The sequence below is a fragment of the Pieris napi genome, chromosome 17 (genome assembly GCF_905475465.1).
Source record: "Pieris napi chromosome 17, ilPieNapi1.2, whole genome shotgun sequence".
Lineage (NCBI taxonomy): Eukaryota > Metazoa > Arthropoda > Insecta > Lepidoptera > Pieridae > Pieris > Pieris napi.
Genome location: NC_062250.1, coordinates 9,428,013 through 9,449,610, shown reverse-complemented (window position 1 = coordinate 9,449,610; position 21,598 = coordinate 9,428,013). Strand labels below are relative to the sequence as shown.

At 32.9% G+C, this 21,598-nt stretch overlaps 1 protein-coding gene across 2 annotated transcripts in view; it reads left to right on the top strand.

Annotated features, from left to right (window-relative positions):
* The window catches only part of LOC125057875, a 73,077-nt gene that overhangs the window by 11,153 nt on the left and 40,326 nt on the right, over positions 1-21,598 (top strand). For both annotated transcript variants that reach the window (XM_047661804.1, XM_047661803.1), the window contains exon 2: positions 3,255-3,413. In XM_047661804.1, coding sequence (XP_047517760.1) covers positions 3,341-3,413 — 73 coding nt within the window. In that variant the 5' untranslated portion in view covers positions 3,255-3,340. The remainder of the gene's footprint in view (positions 1-3,254; positions 3,414-21,598) is intronic.

The following is a 21,598-nucleotide window of genomic DNA, read 5'->3' as shown; positions in this document are numbered from 1 at the left end:
TTCGCATATTTAACGGACTTCAATAAAAGCCTGAAGAAGCGTCCTTCTAGACGACGAGCATTTTTAATTTGGTTGAATCCTATAACACCAGTGGAGCAAAGCTTTCTCTGTATTATTATAAGCATAAATAGTAAACATTAATTTTTATATTTATTGAAAAATGTAATTTCTTCACTACGTATATAGAGAATTCAGTTTGAATCAAAAGTGATTAGCAAAACTACAACAAAACGAACTATCTATATTTCAGATGCAATCCAATCATTAAAAAAATATTGTTAATATAAACACATAAAACGGACGAAAATGTGAATAGGTGTGGGCGTTTTTTGTTTATGTCAACATTACAGGAAGAAAGTTTTTTTTTATATATTACTAACTGTAGGTACTCTGCCACGCTTCGCTGTGGTACATTTATATGATTGTAATAATAATAATCAGAATTAGATGGATTTAAAAAAAAATAAACTATGTAGTTGGGAACGAATATTGTTTCTCATGTGACTGCGCCATTATTATTGCGGTTGTCAGCGAGTGTTTTCTTCGGTCACTGGTACAAAGCTGATCGTTAAAAAAACTGTTTTTTTCGCGGTCGCGGATATGTGACTGATGCAAAAAAATAGATGACAACAATCCTTGATGCGGATTATATATCATGCTAAAATTTCATCGGGGCAGAACTTTTCGAGTTTTTGAAGCGTACACAAATCAACATAACATCGGCTCAAAATGGCAAAAACACAAAAATCTTTGTCACAAATATGATTCCAAATCACCGCCATTTCCTAAATTGCTTATAAATAAGCTTTCTACAAGTTAAATAATGTTCTAAATCAATTTACTAAAAGTGTACTTAAATTAATTGTTTTGACTTGTTTTACTTATAACGTAATGGAATTTTCAAATAGTGAATATTCTTAAAAATCTATATAACTTTAACAAAACCTCCCCTGAGTATCTAAGTAATCCTAAGGGATCTATCTACTTTGAAGAGTATTTATCGTTTCTTTGTAGCTAGTATAAAAGAAACCTATTCAATTTATGAAGTTTGGGTTCAAAGAAAGTAAATTAAATTGAAATAACAGATAAGAAAAAGTATTTTTTATATAACTGAATTTTATACTTAATTATTATGAAATTAATAAAAGAATCTTAACATTTTTGAATACTATACTATATATTGTTACTACTACGACGACTATTAATATTACACTTATACGACATTTTGCATACTTATTATCTATATTTTAAGCTATACATTTAGTTTAAAATGGCCGCAAATCCAGAAATGTGTGTAATTAAAGTCCCGTAAATAAAAACATACCAATTATCCTACTAATCGTCAAATTTACACTTATGCATAAAATCGATTTTAATTTTAAAATACAGACAATATTTCATTATTTCCAATACACAAATGCACAAAAAAGAAGAACAATAAAACAATAGTAAACAAAACTAACCTTAAGATATAATAACAAAAATATGTTATTAAAAGGAGTCCCTTTAGGCAAGGTTCTTCTCTCTCTTCGGTCTCCTGTGATGTCGACTAACCTTTTTGATATTTCCTTAAAAAGCCTTATAGCGCTAGGACCCCACGGACCAAGGGTCTCGACACCGAATGGGACAAAATCATATTCGGAGCCTAGACCCCTGTATTTGCAGGATTTAGCTTTTTCAGCCGCATCACAAGCCGCACCATTTGTTGGTTCCATGTAGATGGGAAGGGGCCAGTGTGAGAAGTGTGTGTGTGTCAGCGAATATTATATGTGCGTTTATAAAAGTAAAAGCAAATTTTAGGTTTTAAAAAGAAGTGTAAACTTTAGCGTCCGATTAGAACCTTTATTACGTATCAATTATGAATTAGCTGTAATTAACCAATTATAATTAATTAAGCAAGTGTGCAGAATGGAACTCTTTACGAATGGCGGAATACTTCATTTCGAATTCTGTTCGTTATTTTACCTTAACAGCATAAAATTTCAATGTAATTGAATACGTAATTGTACTCCACTAAAGCTAAACCTTTTGGGCTATTAATTCTTGGGTCCACCGCTTTTAATTATATCAGTTTTGAACGATCTTCGTATCAGGGTAATTTAATGTTGTGGCATTCGTGTGACTTTGAAAATTCAGCAGAACTGACTCAGACCAATAATTTCAAATATTTGTTAATTAAATAATTTTAAGAAATATTATACGTGGTATTTTGGCATCTTTAAACCACATACAAGTATATAGTCTAATTAGCATTAAATTGGAATTTCCTAAGAAGCTTATTGTGGTTTAATATTACTTTGACTAATTATTAAATATATAGAGACAGCTAAACAAAGCATAGGAGTTAGGTACTACATTTGTAACAAACTAGCTGATGCCCGCGACTACGTCTGCGCAGGATTAGTATTTCGAGTAGCTTACATTAGTTACTTGATATTTTGGACAATTCACACAATATCTTTATAAATTCTCGCTTATGTATTATTCTGATATGTAAACTATATTATTGTAAAGTTTTTAAAGTAGTTTTTAACGTTAAATAGTATCAAACATCCATCGATACTTACACATTTTCGTGTATATAATATTAGTAGGATACCAAAACTCTAAAGCATTATAGTGGCGCCATGGTACAATGACAGATGCTTTCAAAATGAACGACAAAAAAACGACAAAAATGTAATTTCACTATACAGTATGTTTAAAAATATGACTTTTTTTTACACTTTTACTTTACTAACAATTCTTTCAATACTCCTCTTAGAAACACCAGTCGCATCTGATGTCAAATTAAAAATTTAATTTTTTCATTAAACTGTTTTTATTAAGATGCTTAAAATAATTAAAAACATTGTACACCATTTCACGAGATTGATCTCCTGTTAATGTTTAGACGGAATATATTTCATAAAACATTTTTTTTTCAAAGTATTCTAACCTCCAACCAAATAAGTAAATAATCACAGACAAAATAATAATGAGAAAAAAGATCAACATAAACAGTAGCAAAAGCAAAACAATAACTGTCTCTTTTATACTCATAAGCTTGACCGAGCGCGAGAGAGACGGACAGTCTTTTCATGATGCATATTCAGTGTGACAAGACGCCTCGCGCTTATTCACAGACACTACACAAGCACAAAGTGTAAATGTGTTGAAGCCGCCAGCTTTAGATAACATACCAATATGTACTAATACGTATACATATAGATAACATCTAGTAATTTTGTTTAAACATTTTTATTTTGTTACAGATTTGCGAGATGGAACATATAAGACATGATACGGATGTTTTTGTGCAGCAAATGTGAACTTTAATATGTTTGGACTGTAATTTAAAATGGAGAGAGGAACCGGCCTTCTTCTTGTCCTTTGGGTGGCAATCATACCATTACATCGAGCTGATAATTTAGGTAAGTACCACACATATGATTCGCGAAATTGTAACAAATTAAAATTTTGTAATAAATGATGTATAAAGCATGTAAGGAATAAGCTAGATGATAGGCAACTATACGGAGTAAATTGATTTAGTAAACTTAGCTATGCATAGATGTTAATAATAGGATAGAAAGATGTAAGAATAGAACTATATTTAGTGTTATTAACGTGAATTTTATGAAGCAAAGAGTAAAATTTTGTTTAAAACACAAAAATAATATATTTAACAACTAATTCGCTATCTCACAAATTTTTTGTTTTAATTCAAATTTGAAAACGTTAAAATAAACAATTGAGCTAGCACGACATTACAAAAATAAAGATTTAAATATATTTAAAAGGTAATAATATACCGTTGAACAATTAATGGGCTATCCCACAATATATATTTTTTTTAATTCAAACTTTAAAACATAAAAGGAAATGAACGAGCCAACACGACATTAATTATAAAAGTAAAGTAAATTTAAAAGGAATTTTGTTTAGTTACGGCAAAAACACAAAAATAATATACCATTCAACAATTAATAAATTTCCCACAAAACATATTTTTTTTAATTCAAAACAGTAGTAGGTACCTAAGATTAACGCGTTAATCAAATAAACTTCTAACATTAGTATAGATGGAGAAAAATAATCAAAGAAAGGTAAACATAATCGCCTCACACGAGTCAAGACTTTAGAAACAACGGCAGAGATTATAAAATTTAATCAGACTAATTAAACTCTTTTAACTGAAGCTATTCGTAGAGGAGGTATGGTGCTGCTGTTTCTCTATCCTAATTGGCCAGTCTAACCAGTGGCCGGTTAGACTGGCCAACTTAATTATTTATAACCTAACTAGCTGATCCGGCAAACGTCGTTTTGTGTATATCATTTATAATAAAAAAATAGGGGTTGATCGTAGAGGGGTGAAAGTTAGGGGTTGTATGTATTTTTAATGCTGTATCATAAAAAACACAAAAAAATATTTAAAAATAAAATATAAATATTTAGGGGTGGACTACCCTTAACATTTAGGGGGATGAAAAATAGATGTTGTCCGATTCTCAGACATACCCAATATGCACACTAAATTTCATGAGAATCGGTCAAGCCGTTTCGGAGGAGTTTAACTGCAAACACCGCGACACGAGAATTTTATAAATTAGATTTTAAGAGTATAGTATAATTACAACAAATTACCCTTATTGGTTTGTATTACGAGAGCGGCTTTTCATTTTTTATGTAACCAGTAGTTATATATAAAGTGAATATTTTTCAATGAAAACCGTGAAAATTCCATGTAAACCTTAAATTTGACTTAAGAATTAGCAATATTAATTAATGTTAATACTTCAGACTGAATTAAAGGAAATGTAAATTTAGAGCCAAACATTTTGAAAGCTTAATTTTCCCTTTCATATTTCCTTAAATAATTTATTAACTTTTAATCAAATGACGAGTTAGTGAAATTTTGTGAACAGGTGAAAATGTAATTACCACAACATACAACAAAAATAGATACTTCATTTAATAAAAAACACTAGTTAACAATTGTAAATGTCAAGGCGAAATCGGGCGCTGCTTGTGGCGCTGATACTTAGTAAAACAGCTTTTTTTGTACTTGATTGTATGTACGCTTGGGGCGGGCAGAACAGGTAATACACACAGGATAATACACGGCTCAAATATAAGAGTATTTCCTCCAACTTTTTTGTCCCCTTTGGAGTAGAGACTCTTGGGCCGTGGGGTTCAAGTGAACAGGCGCTAATTAAAGATTTAAATTGGCGCCTGCTAGATAGTACCGGTGACCCCAGAGCTGGTGCTTTCCTCGCTCAACGACTAAGTATCACTACGGCGAGGAAATGCTGCCAGCGTTAAAGTTACACTGCCACAGGGACCAAACTTTTTAAATTTGTTTTAATTAATTTTATTTAGTATATTTGATTGTTCTGATACTAATAAATCATTTATTTATTATTGTATATACCAAAGTATACCATTTCAAAATTAAGACTTATTACACCGTCGTTTTATTACACTTTTTTAAATATATATAATGTTATATATACTGCGTAATAATAAATCTGAGATCATAGGAATCAATAACTAATACAGTATTTTTTTACGGCAATCATTTAAAAAATAGAAAAAAATATCTGGGGATGTCCACTACGAATTAACGATTGATTTTTGACACATTCTGTATAATATTTAGTTTATCCCCTTTCTCCCTTTGGCCTTTTAGAATTTATAAAAGTTAAGAATGAAAAAAATTAACCCTTGGTCTTCACTTCTCAGTCTAAGACTTTAAATGCGCTCTGTGAACTGTGTTCGAACACACGACCTCTGGGAACCTCTGGTTAGTTATTGTCAACGGTTTAGTGACAATTCTGTCTCTACGAAACATTAAGCTAGTTCTTTAAAAGATACGCTTAAGAAATTATATAAAAACTCTAGTATCCTTTATTAGATAGAATGGCTTTGTTATTCCTCCTTTATAATAAATATGTTGTAATGAACTATGAATCTTAGAATTTAGAATTTTCATACATACATACATATATTCTTTGTATTTTTTGTATTTGTATAGGTGTAACTGTGTTTTGTGTATGTTTAAATGTGTATTCCATTTTTGGCTCTTGTGTATAATGTAATTTTTTTAATATTGTATAGTACTTTAAGTAGCTGTAGGAATACCATTAAGCAAATAAATAAATAAATCTAAAAAGTACTACTCAATTTTGTCTAGACAGGTTCGTTAGAGTATCATGACAACATTTTTCACTGCTTGAACGTAATTTCCTGTCAAGCCTTCTTTGCTTAGCATCTTATTAAACTCCTCATTCAATTTATTTCGTGAAAGTCAGCACTGCGGTTTTATTCATTCACTACTAAAAATATACAGTGTTGGCCTAGTGGTTTCAGCGTGCGACTCTCATACCATGAGGTCGTAGGTTCGATCCCTGGCTGTGCACCAATGTACTCAAATCAAATCAAATCAAAATTCGTTTATTCAATTTAGATGCTTCTTAGAGCATGCTTATGAATGTCAACAACGTTTACAAAATTCACGAAAGAGCAAGACTACATCATCGTACTTTCTTTCTATGTGCGCATTTAACATTTGCTCGAACGGTGAAGGAAAACATCGTGAGGAAACCGACATGTCTTAAGCACAAAAAGTCGACGGTGTCAGGCACTGGAGGCTGAACACCTTCTTGCCTATTAGATTTAAAAATGATCATGAAACATTCAAACATCTGAGGCCAAGACCTAAAGAGGTTGTCGCACCACTGATTTATTATTTATTACTAAAAATATACAATTTACTTTGATATACGGTATGTTCAATACATACATATAAAATCTTCTTTTACACACACTAAAAGCTCGTTATTGTAAGGCCCTTAGTCTATCCAGTAATTCTACCTAAGACCCAATAACACGAAGAGAATTCATGACGATTTTAGTCTGCGACATAAGTCTTTACCCTAACTGAAATTACTGTACCCGCCATGCGAGAGGGTAGACCTTTTCGTAGAGCCCACATAATATACAATAGCACAAATCCAAAATTATAATGTATGACAGTGAATTGAACCGGATATTAATTTCGGATATTACATAGTTGACACGATTGATCTTTATATTAAAATTTGATGAGATATCTTATTATATTTTTGAATTTTACTTCCCCAGGTGAGTACTAATTTCACTTAACAAGTAAAATATAAAAATATGCTAGTTAGGTACAGTTACCTATAAATAACAAACGATATTTTTTACTAAATGCGCTGATACATGATATGATATGGTCTATAATAAATAAATAAATCAGTGGCGCTACAACCTTATTAGGTCTAGGCCTCAGATTTCTGTATCTGTTTCATGATCATTTGTCATGTACCTGACACGCTATCGACTTTTTGGGTCTAAGACAAGTCGGTTTCCTCAAGATGTTTCCCTTCATCATTCACCATTCGAACGATTGTTAAATGCACACAGAAAGAAAGTTAATTGGTCCACAGGCTGGGGTCGAATCTACGACCTCAGGGATGTGAGTCGCACGCAGAATCCACTGTTCCTAGAAAAAGGCATGAGAAAAGTAGGTTTGGAAACCATTCGTTAAAGATCCAAAATCCTTCTGTAAATATAACTATGTATCAGTTAAATAAAGGAACCCATGCATTATTTGTGAGTAAACAGTCCACAAAACGGGCTGTTAAGACGTCAAAAGGGTAACTTAAGCGGCTCCACACGCCTCAAGTACTGCCTTAAACCGAGCCAGAGCCTACTGATTTCTTTTCATGTGAGAAATAATACTCTCAGCCACTCGTAACGTACTTCCGGACACTCGAAATCGAGTATTTGATTCACCATGTTACGTGACAAGACGCGTCGATAAACCAAGAACGTAATTCGGCTGAAAGGATATCGTCGTACAGTGGAAATGTTCAAGGAATTTTAGTAATATTTTTAGTAGATTTAACTTTATAAAAAATCTACTGAACATTTTTAACTTTACACCAACGAAATAAAATTTTATATTTAACTAGCTGGTGCCTGTTGGTATGTTTTTATTAAATGTGTAGTCCCGGCTTTTAAAATAATATTTTCAGAGTGTGGTAGTGACGCTTATACATTTATGAATTCAATACATTTAATAAACCTAACGAATGTTTCAGTATTGAATGCTTAAAATCAATGAACTAATTAAGAACTGACTGGATGGAAAGTCCGCGTTTTGCAATAAATTGCGACATATAATTAATTTATTATAAATCAATCCATAACATAACATAATATAAATAACACAAATAGTATATTTACAATATAGAAACGTTTATAATAAAATAGAAGTAGCTTGTATTCGAGTACTTCATAATAATTAGGATTACATTAAGTCCATGTCACTATGTTTAACATTAGTACACGACCTACAAAGCCTTCTCAAAATTTTTTCACTTGTCTTTCATCCTTGCCACTATTTTCTAATCCTTCCCCGCTATCCCTTATATTTTATCTTCCCAGGTCTCTGAAAGTCTTCACGCGCCAAAAGAAGTATAACTTCAAAATTTGTTGTACAGAATAAAAATTAAACTTACCGTAAAAAAACAAAAATTTGTCAAAGTAAAATTGTATTGGATATTGACATACTAGTTGCGCTTCAATTACCATTTAGACCCGTTAAGGCGGCCACTGACGATATGTCCATTAATCCGAATGGAGTAGTCGTCGTCCAAAATCGTCCCATGAATGGTAAAAAAATATGCCATTTAGATGGACGTCAGGCAGCTCTGAATTTCCAAACGGGTTGAAATCCATGCGTCCAGGCCAAATGGACGTCATCCGCGGCCGTCCGTCAATGTCAGAAACGTGCGCCACGCCATACTATGGAAGCAGTCCGAACTGTCCGTGAATGGGCGAAACGGCGTCCATTTTTTTGTGGTTATTGTTTCAGTTTATGTTTTGATGTCGATGGTGGTGCATGTGCTGTGTATTTGTCAAGCGTTATAAAAAAAAATATTATGTCTTTGTCCGCGCGTGACTTTGTATTGGAAGTAATAGAAAAATATAAAAGTATTTCTATTTTTAAATAAATATATTTATATTATTAAATAAATAAAAGTATTTCTTTGTTTCAACCAATCCTTCATCCACCTTCTCTTAGGTTTTTTTGTCTTTTTAATAAAATACACACAACTGCTGCCACCAGTAAAGTATTGTTATCCATAGTATTATTTATTTCCGTTCCGTACGATTGCAAAGTTCGAAGTGACGCCATGCATCCAAATGGAAGTATTGTGAATGGTACCGTATCTCGATAAATTTCCATTTGGAGTGCACCCAAAAGGAAGTCTACTAAATGGACGTATCGTCAGTGGTGGCCTTTAAACTGTCTTTAAGATGGGCAAACGCTGCCCGCACAGCAGCTGAATTACAAGAAAAGCGCCAGATTGAAGTACCCGAAGTCCCTGATGTGGTTTAAGGGTGAGATTCAGAAACAAGACTTATCATCCTCCCGTATCTCAAAATACATTTTACCGTACGGATTTGTTTTATATTAGAAGATACATAAAAATATTTTAATAAATATTAAAAGTCAAATCATTCCCTGTCATGTCAAAACTTTTTCAATGTAAACTTCCGGTGGCGTGATATCCATCAAAATGCCACGCGGAAACAATTGTACCCTTTTGTTTAATGCATTTTATATTTTCAAACAAACGTTAATATCTAGCACAGTCTGATTTGAACCAATTTCTTTGCTTAGTTTTTTATTCGTTCCATCTTGACCTGATTCCTTGAAATGAAAGCGACGCGTTTTTTTTTCATTAGACTTGAGAAGTTAGCTTTTAAATATCAATTAGATTTTTTCAATTTAAAAGTGCGAACACAAAATTCTTTATCAAGTTACTACAGTGATTGAAAAAGGTAGAATTAACATTCTACAGTTATTTCTGTGGATTTGTTATTTCATGTATGTGATTATTTATAGATTATAATGATCCCATTTATACAATACGACTTATATAGACGTTAGATTTATATCCAACCAATTATGACATGGCGAAGTGAGATTATAATAATACATAGTATGTTTAACTATCTTTGGTCAATATATTGAAGATCTCTGACAGTCTTCCGTCTCATTCTCTCTCACTCACTACTCATATCACGAAATTGAAAAAAACCCTATTTATTTCATACAAGCTGACACGGCGAACTTTGTAGCTCCTAACAGTCCTAAACATATATTAATTTCACTAATTTATTAAGAAATTAACACAAAAAGAGATAGGCGTCAGAACGCACGCATATATTTTGACCACCAATATATAGTCAGTCCTATTTATTACTGACATTATTCTACATATTTAAAATCTAAAAAACATTATTATCTGAATATTGTGGATATATTTTGACGTTTCGACGTTGTGTTAAACAAGTTTCGTGACATTTTGTGTACTTGTTCCGCGAACAAACCGACTAGAGAGTTAAAAGTCAGAAATCATTTATTCATATAGTTTACACAATGTACATACGTTCATAAGGAACGTCAAAAAAGAAATGTAGATTAAATGCTTCTAATTTTAAATTTCCTGTCAGTTCTCAAATCAAGGGCGTAGAACGGAAGAGAAGGACTGGCAATAAACAGATACATACATAATAGAGTCAAAGGGCAGTCGTAGAAACGAGTGTAAATAGGAAATAGTAGGTATTTAATAATGTTATTTCTCATATTTGTGTTGTCTATGCTGTCTTACAACTAACAATCGAATTTCAACTTTTTTAAATTATTATTTTCACCGATCAATCTCCTTGGTGCCTTCTACATCTACACGACACTGGCGAAGTACCTTGTAAATAAAAACCATTTAAAAAAAATATTGGTTGTTTGTAAAGTAGGTTTACGATCGAGATGTTTACGTGATAACGTCTTATTGGTGATATAAGTTTTTGGGAAGTAAGGAATTAATGAAGATAACAATTTTTTCAAATTTTAAATTACATCTATCGTTTTATTCACACTTTTGATGATAAATTTCGGGTGTAAAATGACAAGTTTACTTATTCGACTATGATATACATTTTTCTTCATACATTCACGGAATGACTGGCAGCGCTCGAGATGAGACGGGAGATCGGTCCGTCTCTCTCTCGTTATACCTGCGATCGCGCTCGTGAGGTTTTGGTGTGACACAAGTTTCTGAACATGTCACCCGACTAAAACGATTTTAAAGACGTTATCACGTCAAAAAGAGTGACCCAATCCTGACAAACAAAAGAATACCCAAACTCGGCATTCGTTCGTTAACATTTGGCTAAAAACGGTAAAAATGCAAAACGAAATTGTCTTATACCTTTCTAAGGTAGTAAATCAACTTTTGTGAGAACAAAGATCTTTTTTCATATATTTAGTCGCGTTTATACAAATGTATACATTTGATAAAATAAACGAACACTTGAACTGGAAGCATTCGAAATCCTTCATCATTTGAACACAAATAACAATTGTCGATATTCATTGAAGTGAACAAGTTTTGTGGAGTATAAAATCCACCCCGATTAGGATTGCTAAAGGGATATGTACATTAATATTTTGATTTTAATGTTATTTAATTTACGATACATAAATATACAGTAGGTAGTTACAACATTCTTAACATATTATATAGTAGGTAATAATAATTAAAAATAATAAATATAAAATTAAAACAAATTTAAAAAGTTTGGGCCCTGTGGCAGTTTACCTTTAATTTACTTTAAAATTTTATACTCCTGTTATATGTCTTGTATCTGTGGTGATGTTCATATTAGTGAAAGGTTTTGTAAATACAATAACTAGTTACATAGGGGCCTCATAGCCTAGCGGTCTTATTAAGTGGCCGCTAGGTGAGTGGTACCAGGTTCGATTCCCGGTTCGAAGGCAAATTTTAATTTAATTTAAATTTGTTCTCGGCCTTTGGGAGGGTTGTGCGGTACCGGGCGAGTGCCTAAACCGTACATGGAGAACACGGTCGAAGTTCTAAGGCAAAAACACGAATTATAAAAAATCTTATACTTGACGCTGGCTAATGCACAAACCGTGCCAGAGCCATAAAAAAAACTAGTTACATTTAGTAGTTGGATAAAACAGGAAAATCGTTATTTACCCAACCAATATTTATAATTTGTTAAGCTTATTAATATCAAACGTAAAGTACCTGTCATTCTAATTTAGTATTATATTCAAATGTATGTCTGTGCATTAATGTAAGCAGTAATAATCCAGCGGCGCTACTAGACAATATAGGCGTTAGTTTGCATTTGTTTTTTTGAGCATGTTTTTGAAGTTATATTTCTTTAGGCGCGTTTTGAAAAATTGATGAGAGTGAAATTTTACGATGCGCGCGCACCGTGACACAAAATTAACAGAATGAAGTTTCCCACGGAAGATGCTACGACATTGGACATAATTTAAAAACAACTTTCGAATAATAATATAATTTATGTTACACTTAATGTAATAGAATAATAATAAATATTTATTTATTTAATTTATTTATATATTAAAATGTAAACTGAACTTTATTGACTATAATGACTCCTTTTCCAGTCTTTGATTATTTAATTGTAATTAATTATTTGCATGCAATCAAAAACTATTTTTAATAATGCCAAAGACGTCATAACTTCTTACGCGCGTTCATAAGCACACGCACCCTTTTTTTGTAGCTGATGATCCGTCAGCATGTTGAATTTCTGATGCTATTTGCCTTAAGTATAGGAGAAAGTCGATCACACAGAACACAACAGGCGATACACCACTCAGCGCAAACTTTCCTATATAAAACAATATTATCATATTCACTCAGTATTCGTAGTATGTACGAAATTACTTTCTTTTGTCAATTCTTAAGAAAACTTTGGCCCGAATTTGCTAAATCAATTTTTGTTTATAGTACGAATTTCACGAGAAACGAGAAAGAAATTGTGAAATCGTGTAAATGTTGACTTAAGATTTTGCCCAAAATGTCAAATGTGTGTACAAACTTAGCAAAAGTCAAACAAAACTGATAATTCAATAATATAACTTTATTCAGTTCTATAAAGAAATATAAACTCGTACACAGACATTAACAGTACGTAATTGAAAAGCCTCCTCTAAGGAATTCCACAGATTCCACAACACAATTTTAACGTCAAAGTAATCGTCGTGGAACTGTGGAAATAATCTATTTCATGCAAGTATAGAAAAATATAGTTTAACTAGCAGACCGGCCAAGCGTTGCTGTGGCTAAGGTTTTTGTTATATTACATAGTAGCAAACTATTCAAGGGAAACGGTAGGAGAACACCAGTCATGGGGACCACCATGCTTTTTTGGTGGTTATGCCATTAAATTGTAGCTTATGTGAAACGTTGGTACTTTCAACACAGAGCCATCTGTTAGAATTGTGACTATTAAATAATAAACAAATATTTTGCAATAAAATAATATTGCGGGTATAAATTGAGATGTAAGCTATCCTATGTTTTAAGTTAGATCAAACTACACACGGTGTGCAAATTTGATTGATATCGGTTCGGTAGTTTAGGAGTCCATAGCGGACAAACAACGTGACGCGTAATTTATATATATTAAGATTGTGATATTTTTAAAGTAGAAAATGTAGGGTTTTTGAAGCATCATTTCATATTCGAAACTACTCTTATAAAACATAATTAAATTGATGGAGTTTCAGTTGAATACCGTACTTAAACTATGACAGAAAATCATTATTTCGACCCATATCTTCATGTCACTTGCATGAAAGAGTTTTCGAAAGCTTCGCACTAAATGTACTTGCGAAGCTTTGTCAAATGCACTATTATGTTTTGACAATGTGTATGGAATGGGATTTTACAAGAATCAACTGTCCAAGAAACTAGGTTATGATAGGCTGAGTTTTTTTTTAAATGGCTCTGGCACGATTTGTGCATTAGCCAGTGTCAAGTATAGGATTTTTATAATTCGTGCTTGTCTTTTAGAAATTCCACCGTGTCCTCCATGTACGGTTAAGGCACTCGCCCGGTACCGCACAACCCTCCCAAAGGCCGAGAACAAATTTAAATTAAATTAAAACTTGCCCTCGAACCGGGAATCGAACCCGGTACACAATCACCTAGCTGCCACTTAATAAGACCGCTAGGCTATGAGGCCCCTATAGGCTGAGTTATCATCTTACATCATAGCTCAAAGCAAAGACAATTAAATTGCCTGTGGTAAAAGTGTGCGTTCATTTTGTATTGAAGTCAAAGTCAAAATACAAAACAATTACACTTATGAACGTCAGAAAAGAAGTTAAATTAATTCTAAATTTACATTACTACCATGATAGACATTAATGAATAAGGGTATTAAAATGTTTTTTGGATCTTGGGCAATTAATGATGTAATTTGTGGATTATAAAAGAAATCTTTGGTAAAAATACAAATGATTAAAACTTTAATGCTAATCTGTTGTTATTCCGAGTGAAGTTAGCAAATTATTAAAGTTTCATCTTGACAGTTGACAATAAACTTATCCGCATTAGGCTATTGCTAAGTGAATTTAATATGCAACCCATTTTAGTTAAAATTGACAAGAACATTGATCTTCACTTACATTAGAGTAATAAACTAAAGTGGCAAACAACTGGGGTAATGTTTCAGATGAGACTGTCATTCCTTGTTACTAGTTATTGTGGTTTGTATTGGACTTGAAATGATACATATTATATAATAAGTAAAAGGAAGATGATGAAATGTATTTTATTTCATTTTTTAAAGAGGATTATACAATAGTGTTTACTAACACTTGGTTCATTTATTTTTTTATAGAACGGGGGGCAAACGGGTAGGAGGCTCACCGGTAAGTGATACCGCCGCCCATGGACACTCTCAATGCCAGAGGGCTCGCGAGTGCGTTGCCGGCCTTTTAAGAATTGGTACGCTCTTTTCTTGAAGGACCCATTTTTCAGCGAGTTCAATATAAGCGAAACGAAAATTTATAAATAACGATTTTTAATTTAATTCAATTGGCTAGAGCCAATAAAGAAGAATAATAAATTGTAAGGGCTTTAAATCATTTTACACCACAGCCGAGTGATCGACACGGAGAAACATCAAGATTCTTTTTTTACACGCTTTATATTAGCTTCACCTGTATACGTATGTATGAATGTAACCGACTCCTTCGGACTCGATTTTGACCCACTTTAAACGGACAGATTTAATTCAAACTTTGTACACTTATAAAGAATCAGCGACAATAGGTATAATAATTTCATAGGTTTATCTCGAAAAAGCAATAAAAAATTCCACAAAGCAATACGATTAAATTGAGACAACACGTATTGCTGCTAGGACTAAAAAGTGGAAAATAAATATAGTTTAAAAAAATAATTCCTAATTTAGGCTAAAATGGTAATGATCAAAAAATACTGGTATTATTGTGAAAAAGCGTGGGGCGCTCTGTGCCATATTTTTCGTCTATCGAGCAACCCACGCTTTTTCACAATAAAACCAGTATTTTTTGTTCATTACCATTTTCAGCCTAAATTAGGAATTATTACCTTTTATCCTAATTTATATGTAATGTGGCTCCCCACCACCATCACCATCAGCGCTTGCGACCCAGCGCACCACGTGATATCTATTTTTAATAGTACGCGTGCAGAGTTAGATCGATAAGCTAAGTTAGGGTGAGATTTTGTGTAAGTTTGTTTCGTTAGATTCAACCATTTTATCTAAGAAGTTTTTATACTATCCATTCTAAAGGTCTAAGTATGTATGGTGGCATATATTCTACTTAAAACAGAGAATAATTTATTACTTTTAGAACTTTTGGTTAATTTAAAAGAAACATTGATTACCGCCGCCTCATAATGGATTGTTAGAAAATCGTGTTTATTTTTAATTTGCCATTTCTGTCATTGAAAGCAATTTGCAAATTAATTTTGTTCTTAAAACACAGATACTTTCGCTGGCGCGAAGACCCAAAGTGAGTTGGACTTTCGTTTAGTCACTTGGTGCTTTCTCCACGTCGTCTAGTAGCACACATATATTTGTACATTCATATACACAGTAAGAAAACTATAGGAAAGCTACATCTGAAGGTTAATAAAGACATTTTTGCGAGAATCCCTCCATATGCCACCCAACCTCTCGCATTATGTGAAAGCACGATATGAATATGAAGTGGCCTTAACATGAGAACTAATCGTGGTTTCAGCTACGCTATGTAAATACATATCTGAGAATCAAGATAGTCTTATATATAATGGTGCCCATTATTGTATGATACTATTCGATAACATCTCCTTCTTAATCGTTCTTTAAGAGATTGCATGTTGAACCACGATGTATTCAAAAAATTGTTGGCTATCAAACTATTTAATCACCGTCCTTGAAGTCATAGATCACTGCCGTGTAATTCTTTCAAGGGGAAGGTCATTATTTAGACCATAAGTTTGACACCAATTATAAATAACTTAACTTATGATTATAACATTACTAGCTGACCCGGCAATCGTTGTTTTGCCATGTATATTATTTCAAGGAAACATTTTTTTAATCCAATAAAAATATATCTACAATAAAAAATAGGGATTGATCGTAGAGGGGTAAAAATTAGGGGTTGTGTGTATTTTTGTATGCTGTATCATAAAATAATAAAAAAACTTAGTGTTTTGAAAGTTAGACAGTAGCCGATTCTCAGACTTACTGAATATGTTTAAAAATTTCATAAGAATTGATCGAGCCGTTTTGGAGGAGTAACGGAACGAACATTGTGACACGAGAATTTTATATACATACTAGATTATTATGGCATTAGGCAAAAGACGACTTGGGAGTACAGCTATAGTGAGCGTGATATAAACGTAATATACGTATATTACGTTTATATCACGATTCAATTAGAAAAAACAATATGATTCGTTCTAAGACACTTAAGTTACATTTCTAGATTGTATTATTATTTTTACATACAGGTGTATTTTTTCGAGGTTAGTTCGAAAGTTAAAGTACTTAGCAACTGGGCGTATAAGCAACAATGAACTCGCTTTAATAACTTTCTAGCATATGTCAAAAGCACTTTATTTGATGATCATAAGTTTAACACGTTGTTTACTTGGGGCTACGTAAGTTTCCTTTAACTGTATGGAAGTGATGGAAAGATTCAAGTTGCAAACTCACAGGCCAATTAATTCTAACTTTTGTAGAGAAAGTTCGCTTTACTTGGAAACACATAATTCTTTCTTAATATATCAGAAGTGAAGACGAGGCAACTGTTTAAAGTTTAGATGAATGTGAATTTAAATTTATTTTGAAACTTACGTAAAATGGGCATATATTATATGTATGCAGTGCTAAGTTATTTAGTTACTAAAAATATTAACGGATTAATAAGAGAAATATTAATGAAAATTGACGAGAAATTAGTACGGTTAGCTTTTGGTAATTAACATTGCGGTTGCTATGAAGTTGCAGTTAACAACTGCCATGTTTCGTTAAATCAATGAATAAGTTGATTCTCTCTTCCCCTACATTCTACCCGGTACCATCCCACTGGAGGCAATACATATCCGTGACTATTTCATAGAAATATTTTCTTCAGAGGCTTGTATAACCTTACCGAAGTACTGTACTGTACCAAAGCCGGACAGAAAGTTAATTAAAGGAATTTAAAGAATAATTTCGTTGAATCTTTTAAATGTACTAACCACCAAATAGGACAATAAATTAATTAAAGACATTTAAATGGACTAGCCAAATACCACCGAAGCCACACGCTGGAGAAACCCACGTCCAGGAAAAAGAAACTAGGGAAGACCACAAAAGCGGCTGACGAAATAGTTAAGTTTTCTGGGAAGAAATTGATGGAGGAGACTAAGAACAGATCCAAATAGAGATATCAGGAGGAGGTATTTATCCAAATGGGATCTATACCTACTGAAGAACACACAGAAACGGAAATAACAATAACTAATGTAACTAAACTAACAATAACTAATCCAAACAAAACTAACACCCATTTTATATGTATTTTATTAACAGTATGGTAAAAGGGCTTTAATAATATAAAATGGACTACTATATTATAATAATTTAGTTTTTACTTTTTGAGTATTGAAACTTGTTGATTCGCAGTACTTTATGACCAGGCACACAAATTCGTTATGTTAGTATACACTTGTGCACTCCTCAAAAGTCTTGTAATAACGCAGAACGCATTTCAACAGCTTGAATCTTCCATTCATTGAACATGTATGTTTCAATCGTAAAATGTTAATAGCCCAACGCTGTGCCATAAATGTCAAGTCATCCCTCCTTTTTCTTGACAGCCATAAAGCTTCGAGTGATTCCTGGGAATTTAGTCCGCTGTGCTTCACTTCAAACGATGTATTGTTCGTTTATGATTTTGTGGCGTCCATTCATTCCCGTATTAGCTTTGATCTCGTACATATTGTTCTATTGTTTCGCATGGAAAGTGAGTGAACTTTTTTTAATTGGTTTATAAACAAAGATATTCAATTATATGAACTTATTTCAAAGATATAGAAAGCATGTCCCGATTTGGACTTGGACACGGTTGGACTTTTTTAATATTTTGGAAATAAATATGCCTATATAACTTATTAATAGTGAATTATTGAAAATGAAAACCAGTAACTTTTCAGATTATCATATTATTGCAAACAAAGGTATTAAATAGAAAAAGACTGTCTTAGGTAATGAACTGTTTATGTGTGAGTTTAACTCACACATTCAAATTCTATAAAATAGTTTTTCAGCAGTGGCTTCAGCGTGGAACTCTCATTCTGAGGTCGTAGGTTTGATCCCCGTCTATGCACCAATGGACGTTCTGTCTAGGAACACATCGTGAGGAAACCGGGTTGCCTTAGAACCAAAAAGCGACGGCGTGTATCAGGCACATCACATACTTGCCTATTAGATTGACGAATGATAATGAAACATATCCAGACATCTGAGGCCCAGACCTAAAAAGGTTGTAGCGCTACTGAATTTTTTAATTGATTTTATAAAAAGAGTTTTAGTTTAGCAATTAGAATGGTTTAGAAGAACATATATATAATGATGGGCACGAGGGTTGAACGGGTTTATATAGATAGACCAGCATCACATCCGCCGAGGACCTGTTTCGACTGTCCAATAAATGTTGTTTACAGCTAACGTTTGGCCATGTATCACCTGTCGATGTCAAAGTGTCACCTGGAAAAACAGTTTATACAGTGGCAAAGTACCTACATATAAATATACACATACTGTATATGTTTCAATTACACAAACCAGTGCCGTTAATATACTATGGAATTTCATAGCTAGTAAAAGTTTTACCATTTTTATAACCATCAATATTTATGACAGTGGTGAATTACGTAAGAAATCAATTTCGCCCATATAAACCAGAGTTGTTCGGACTAATACCCTGCAGCTGAGTATCATCATCGGAAGTCAAGGCAGAATACGAAATACAATTCGTACCACCTTCACATCCGTCGTTCTATAACCGCGCACCACCACTATGTGGAACCAGCTGCCCACTGAAGTATTTCCGAACCAATTCGACTTCGAATCAAGAAACTAGCGTACCAATTCTTAAAAGGCCGGCAGCGCGCTTACGAGCCTTCTTCTTCTTCTTCTTTCATCACTTAACATGAGGTGAGCCTCCTGCCCGTGTGACTGTCCATGGGTCACTAAACATGAGGTGAGCCTCCTGCCGTAACATAAAAAATAATTAAAATATTTTTTAATTCTTAATAACTTCACGTGACCTAATTGTATTAGTATCATAAATGGTTTCACATGCACTGTATATTTGCCCAGTGGGTAGGAAGATATCCCTTGAAAGTGTTACGGCCTCTAGTTTCCATACTTATCAATCACTGATTTTCTTATGAAATTAAGTTAAATAAATATATCTGTATATATATATGTATATACGAATATTTGTGGATATAAAATGTTACATCACGTCCCGATAATAATACCCAAAGTCTGAGAACCCTTTATAGCCGTCCGTAAACATGTAGCAATAAAATCTAATAAACACGTGAAAGCTATTACACAAAATATAAATCTAAACATCGGATTGGGAAACTCAAAATAAAGATAAAATTTTTATCCCCACATGACCACACACCACTGATAATAAAATTCAAAAGCCAACTGTTGAACTGAACAACGGGTCATTAAGGGGCTGCTATTTATAAACGCATGCGCATGGAGCGTAATAAGACGCACGTGCACCCATCCTTCAAGATATGACAAAAAAAACATAATTGGGTACTGACAGACGTAATCTCCCTGCATTTTGATAGATGAGCTTAGTTTTTATTCGTTTTAATGATAGTTTTTTTTTTTTTTTTTTAATAAGACAATTCACACCAATTGACCGAGTCCCATGCTAAGCTGGTGAAATTTGTGTTATGGGTACTAGGCAACGGATATACATACATATTATAGATAGATAGACATATAAATACATATTTAAACACCCAAGACCTAAGCACAACACCAAATGCTCATCACATCGATGTTCGTCTCAGCCGGGGATCGAAACCAGGACCCATGGATTCGCAGTCAGTACCGGGTTCGATTCCCGAGGCAAGTTTTAATTTAATTTAAATTTGTTCTCGGCCTTTGGGATGGTTGTGCGGTACCGGGCGAGTGCTTAAACCGTACATGGAGGGCACGGTCAAATTTCTAAGGCAAGCAGTGAGTATGCTACCTAAGAAAGGAGACTGTGAAGGTTTAGAACGTAGCAATACGTTCTAGGCCGAGGATGGCAAATTACAAGTGCGAATTATAAAAATCTTATACTTGACGCTGGCTAATGCACAAACCGTGCCAGAGATAAAAAAAAGGTAAAATAGCTTATAAGTTAAGCCCTTTGTAGGCTCAGGTAGTTAAAGCACATGGCTTAATTTTAATAAAACAATAATGGTAACTGTTACAAAACCTTTACTGTCTAAAACTACTATTGAAATAAATATAAAATGAAAGATATTATAGACAAGTTCTGCTAACTAAAGTTTATGCTTCAATATAAAAATTTACATCAAATATAAAGTTGATGTCGGCTAACTATTAAAACTAAGCTAACTGTAAAACTGAAGTAAATGTACAGAACTGTAAGAAACTGAGGACTGGCAGTAAATGTAAAATTAGAAGCATTTCATATATATTTAGACCAGTGCCGATAATTTTTGAAACCAAAAAAAATTACAGTAGGATGAAACCCATTAGAAAAGCAAGGGAATATGATCAAAATGAAAGGAAAAATAAATTACGGTCGATCTGAGGTCGGGAAGGGGTAGGGGGGGGGAGGTTTAAGGGTAAAAAACGGTTTATCTCGATTTCCGGCAAAACTAAAAGTCCTATCGAAGAAAGTTAAATGGCAAAGTTGTAGGTAATAAAAAGATCTAAAACTTTTGTATTTACACATTTTTCACATAACCTCAAAATTGGTGTGAAAAATTCAAAAAACCAAGTTTTTGGTTTTTTATTTTTATCTTTTACAAAAATTTATTTTTTTAAACGAAATTTGGTGAAAACTTACCTTATTATGTCCCAAATATACTGTAATTTATTTGATTAAAAATATTTATTTTTTCACCTTATTTTGAATTAATATCGAAAA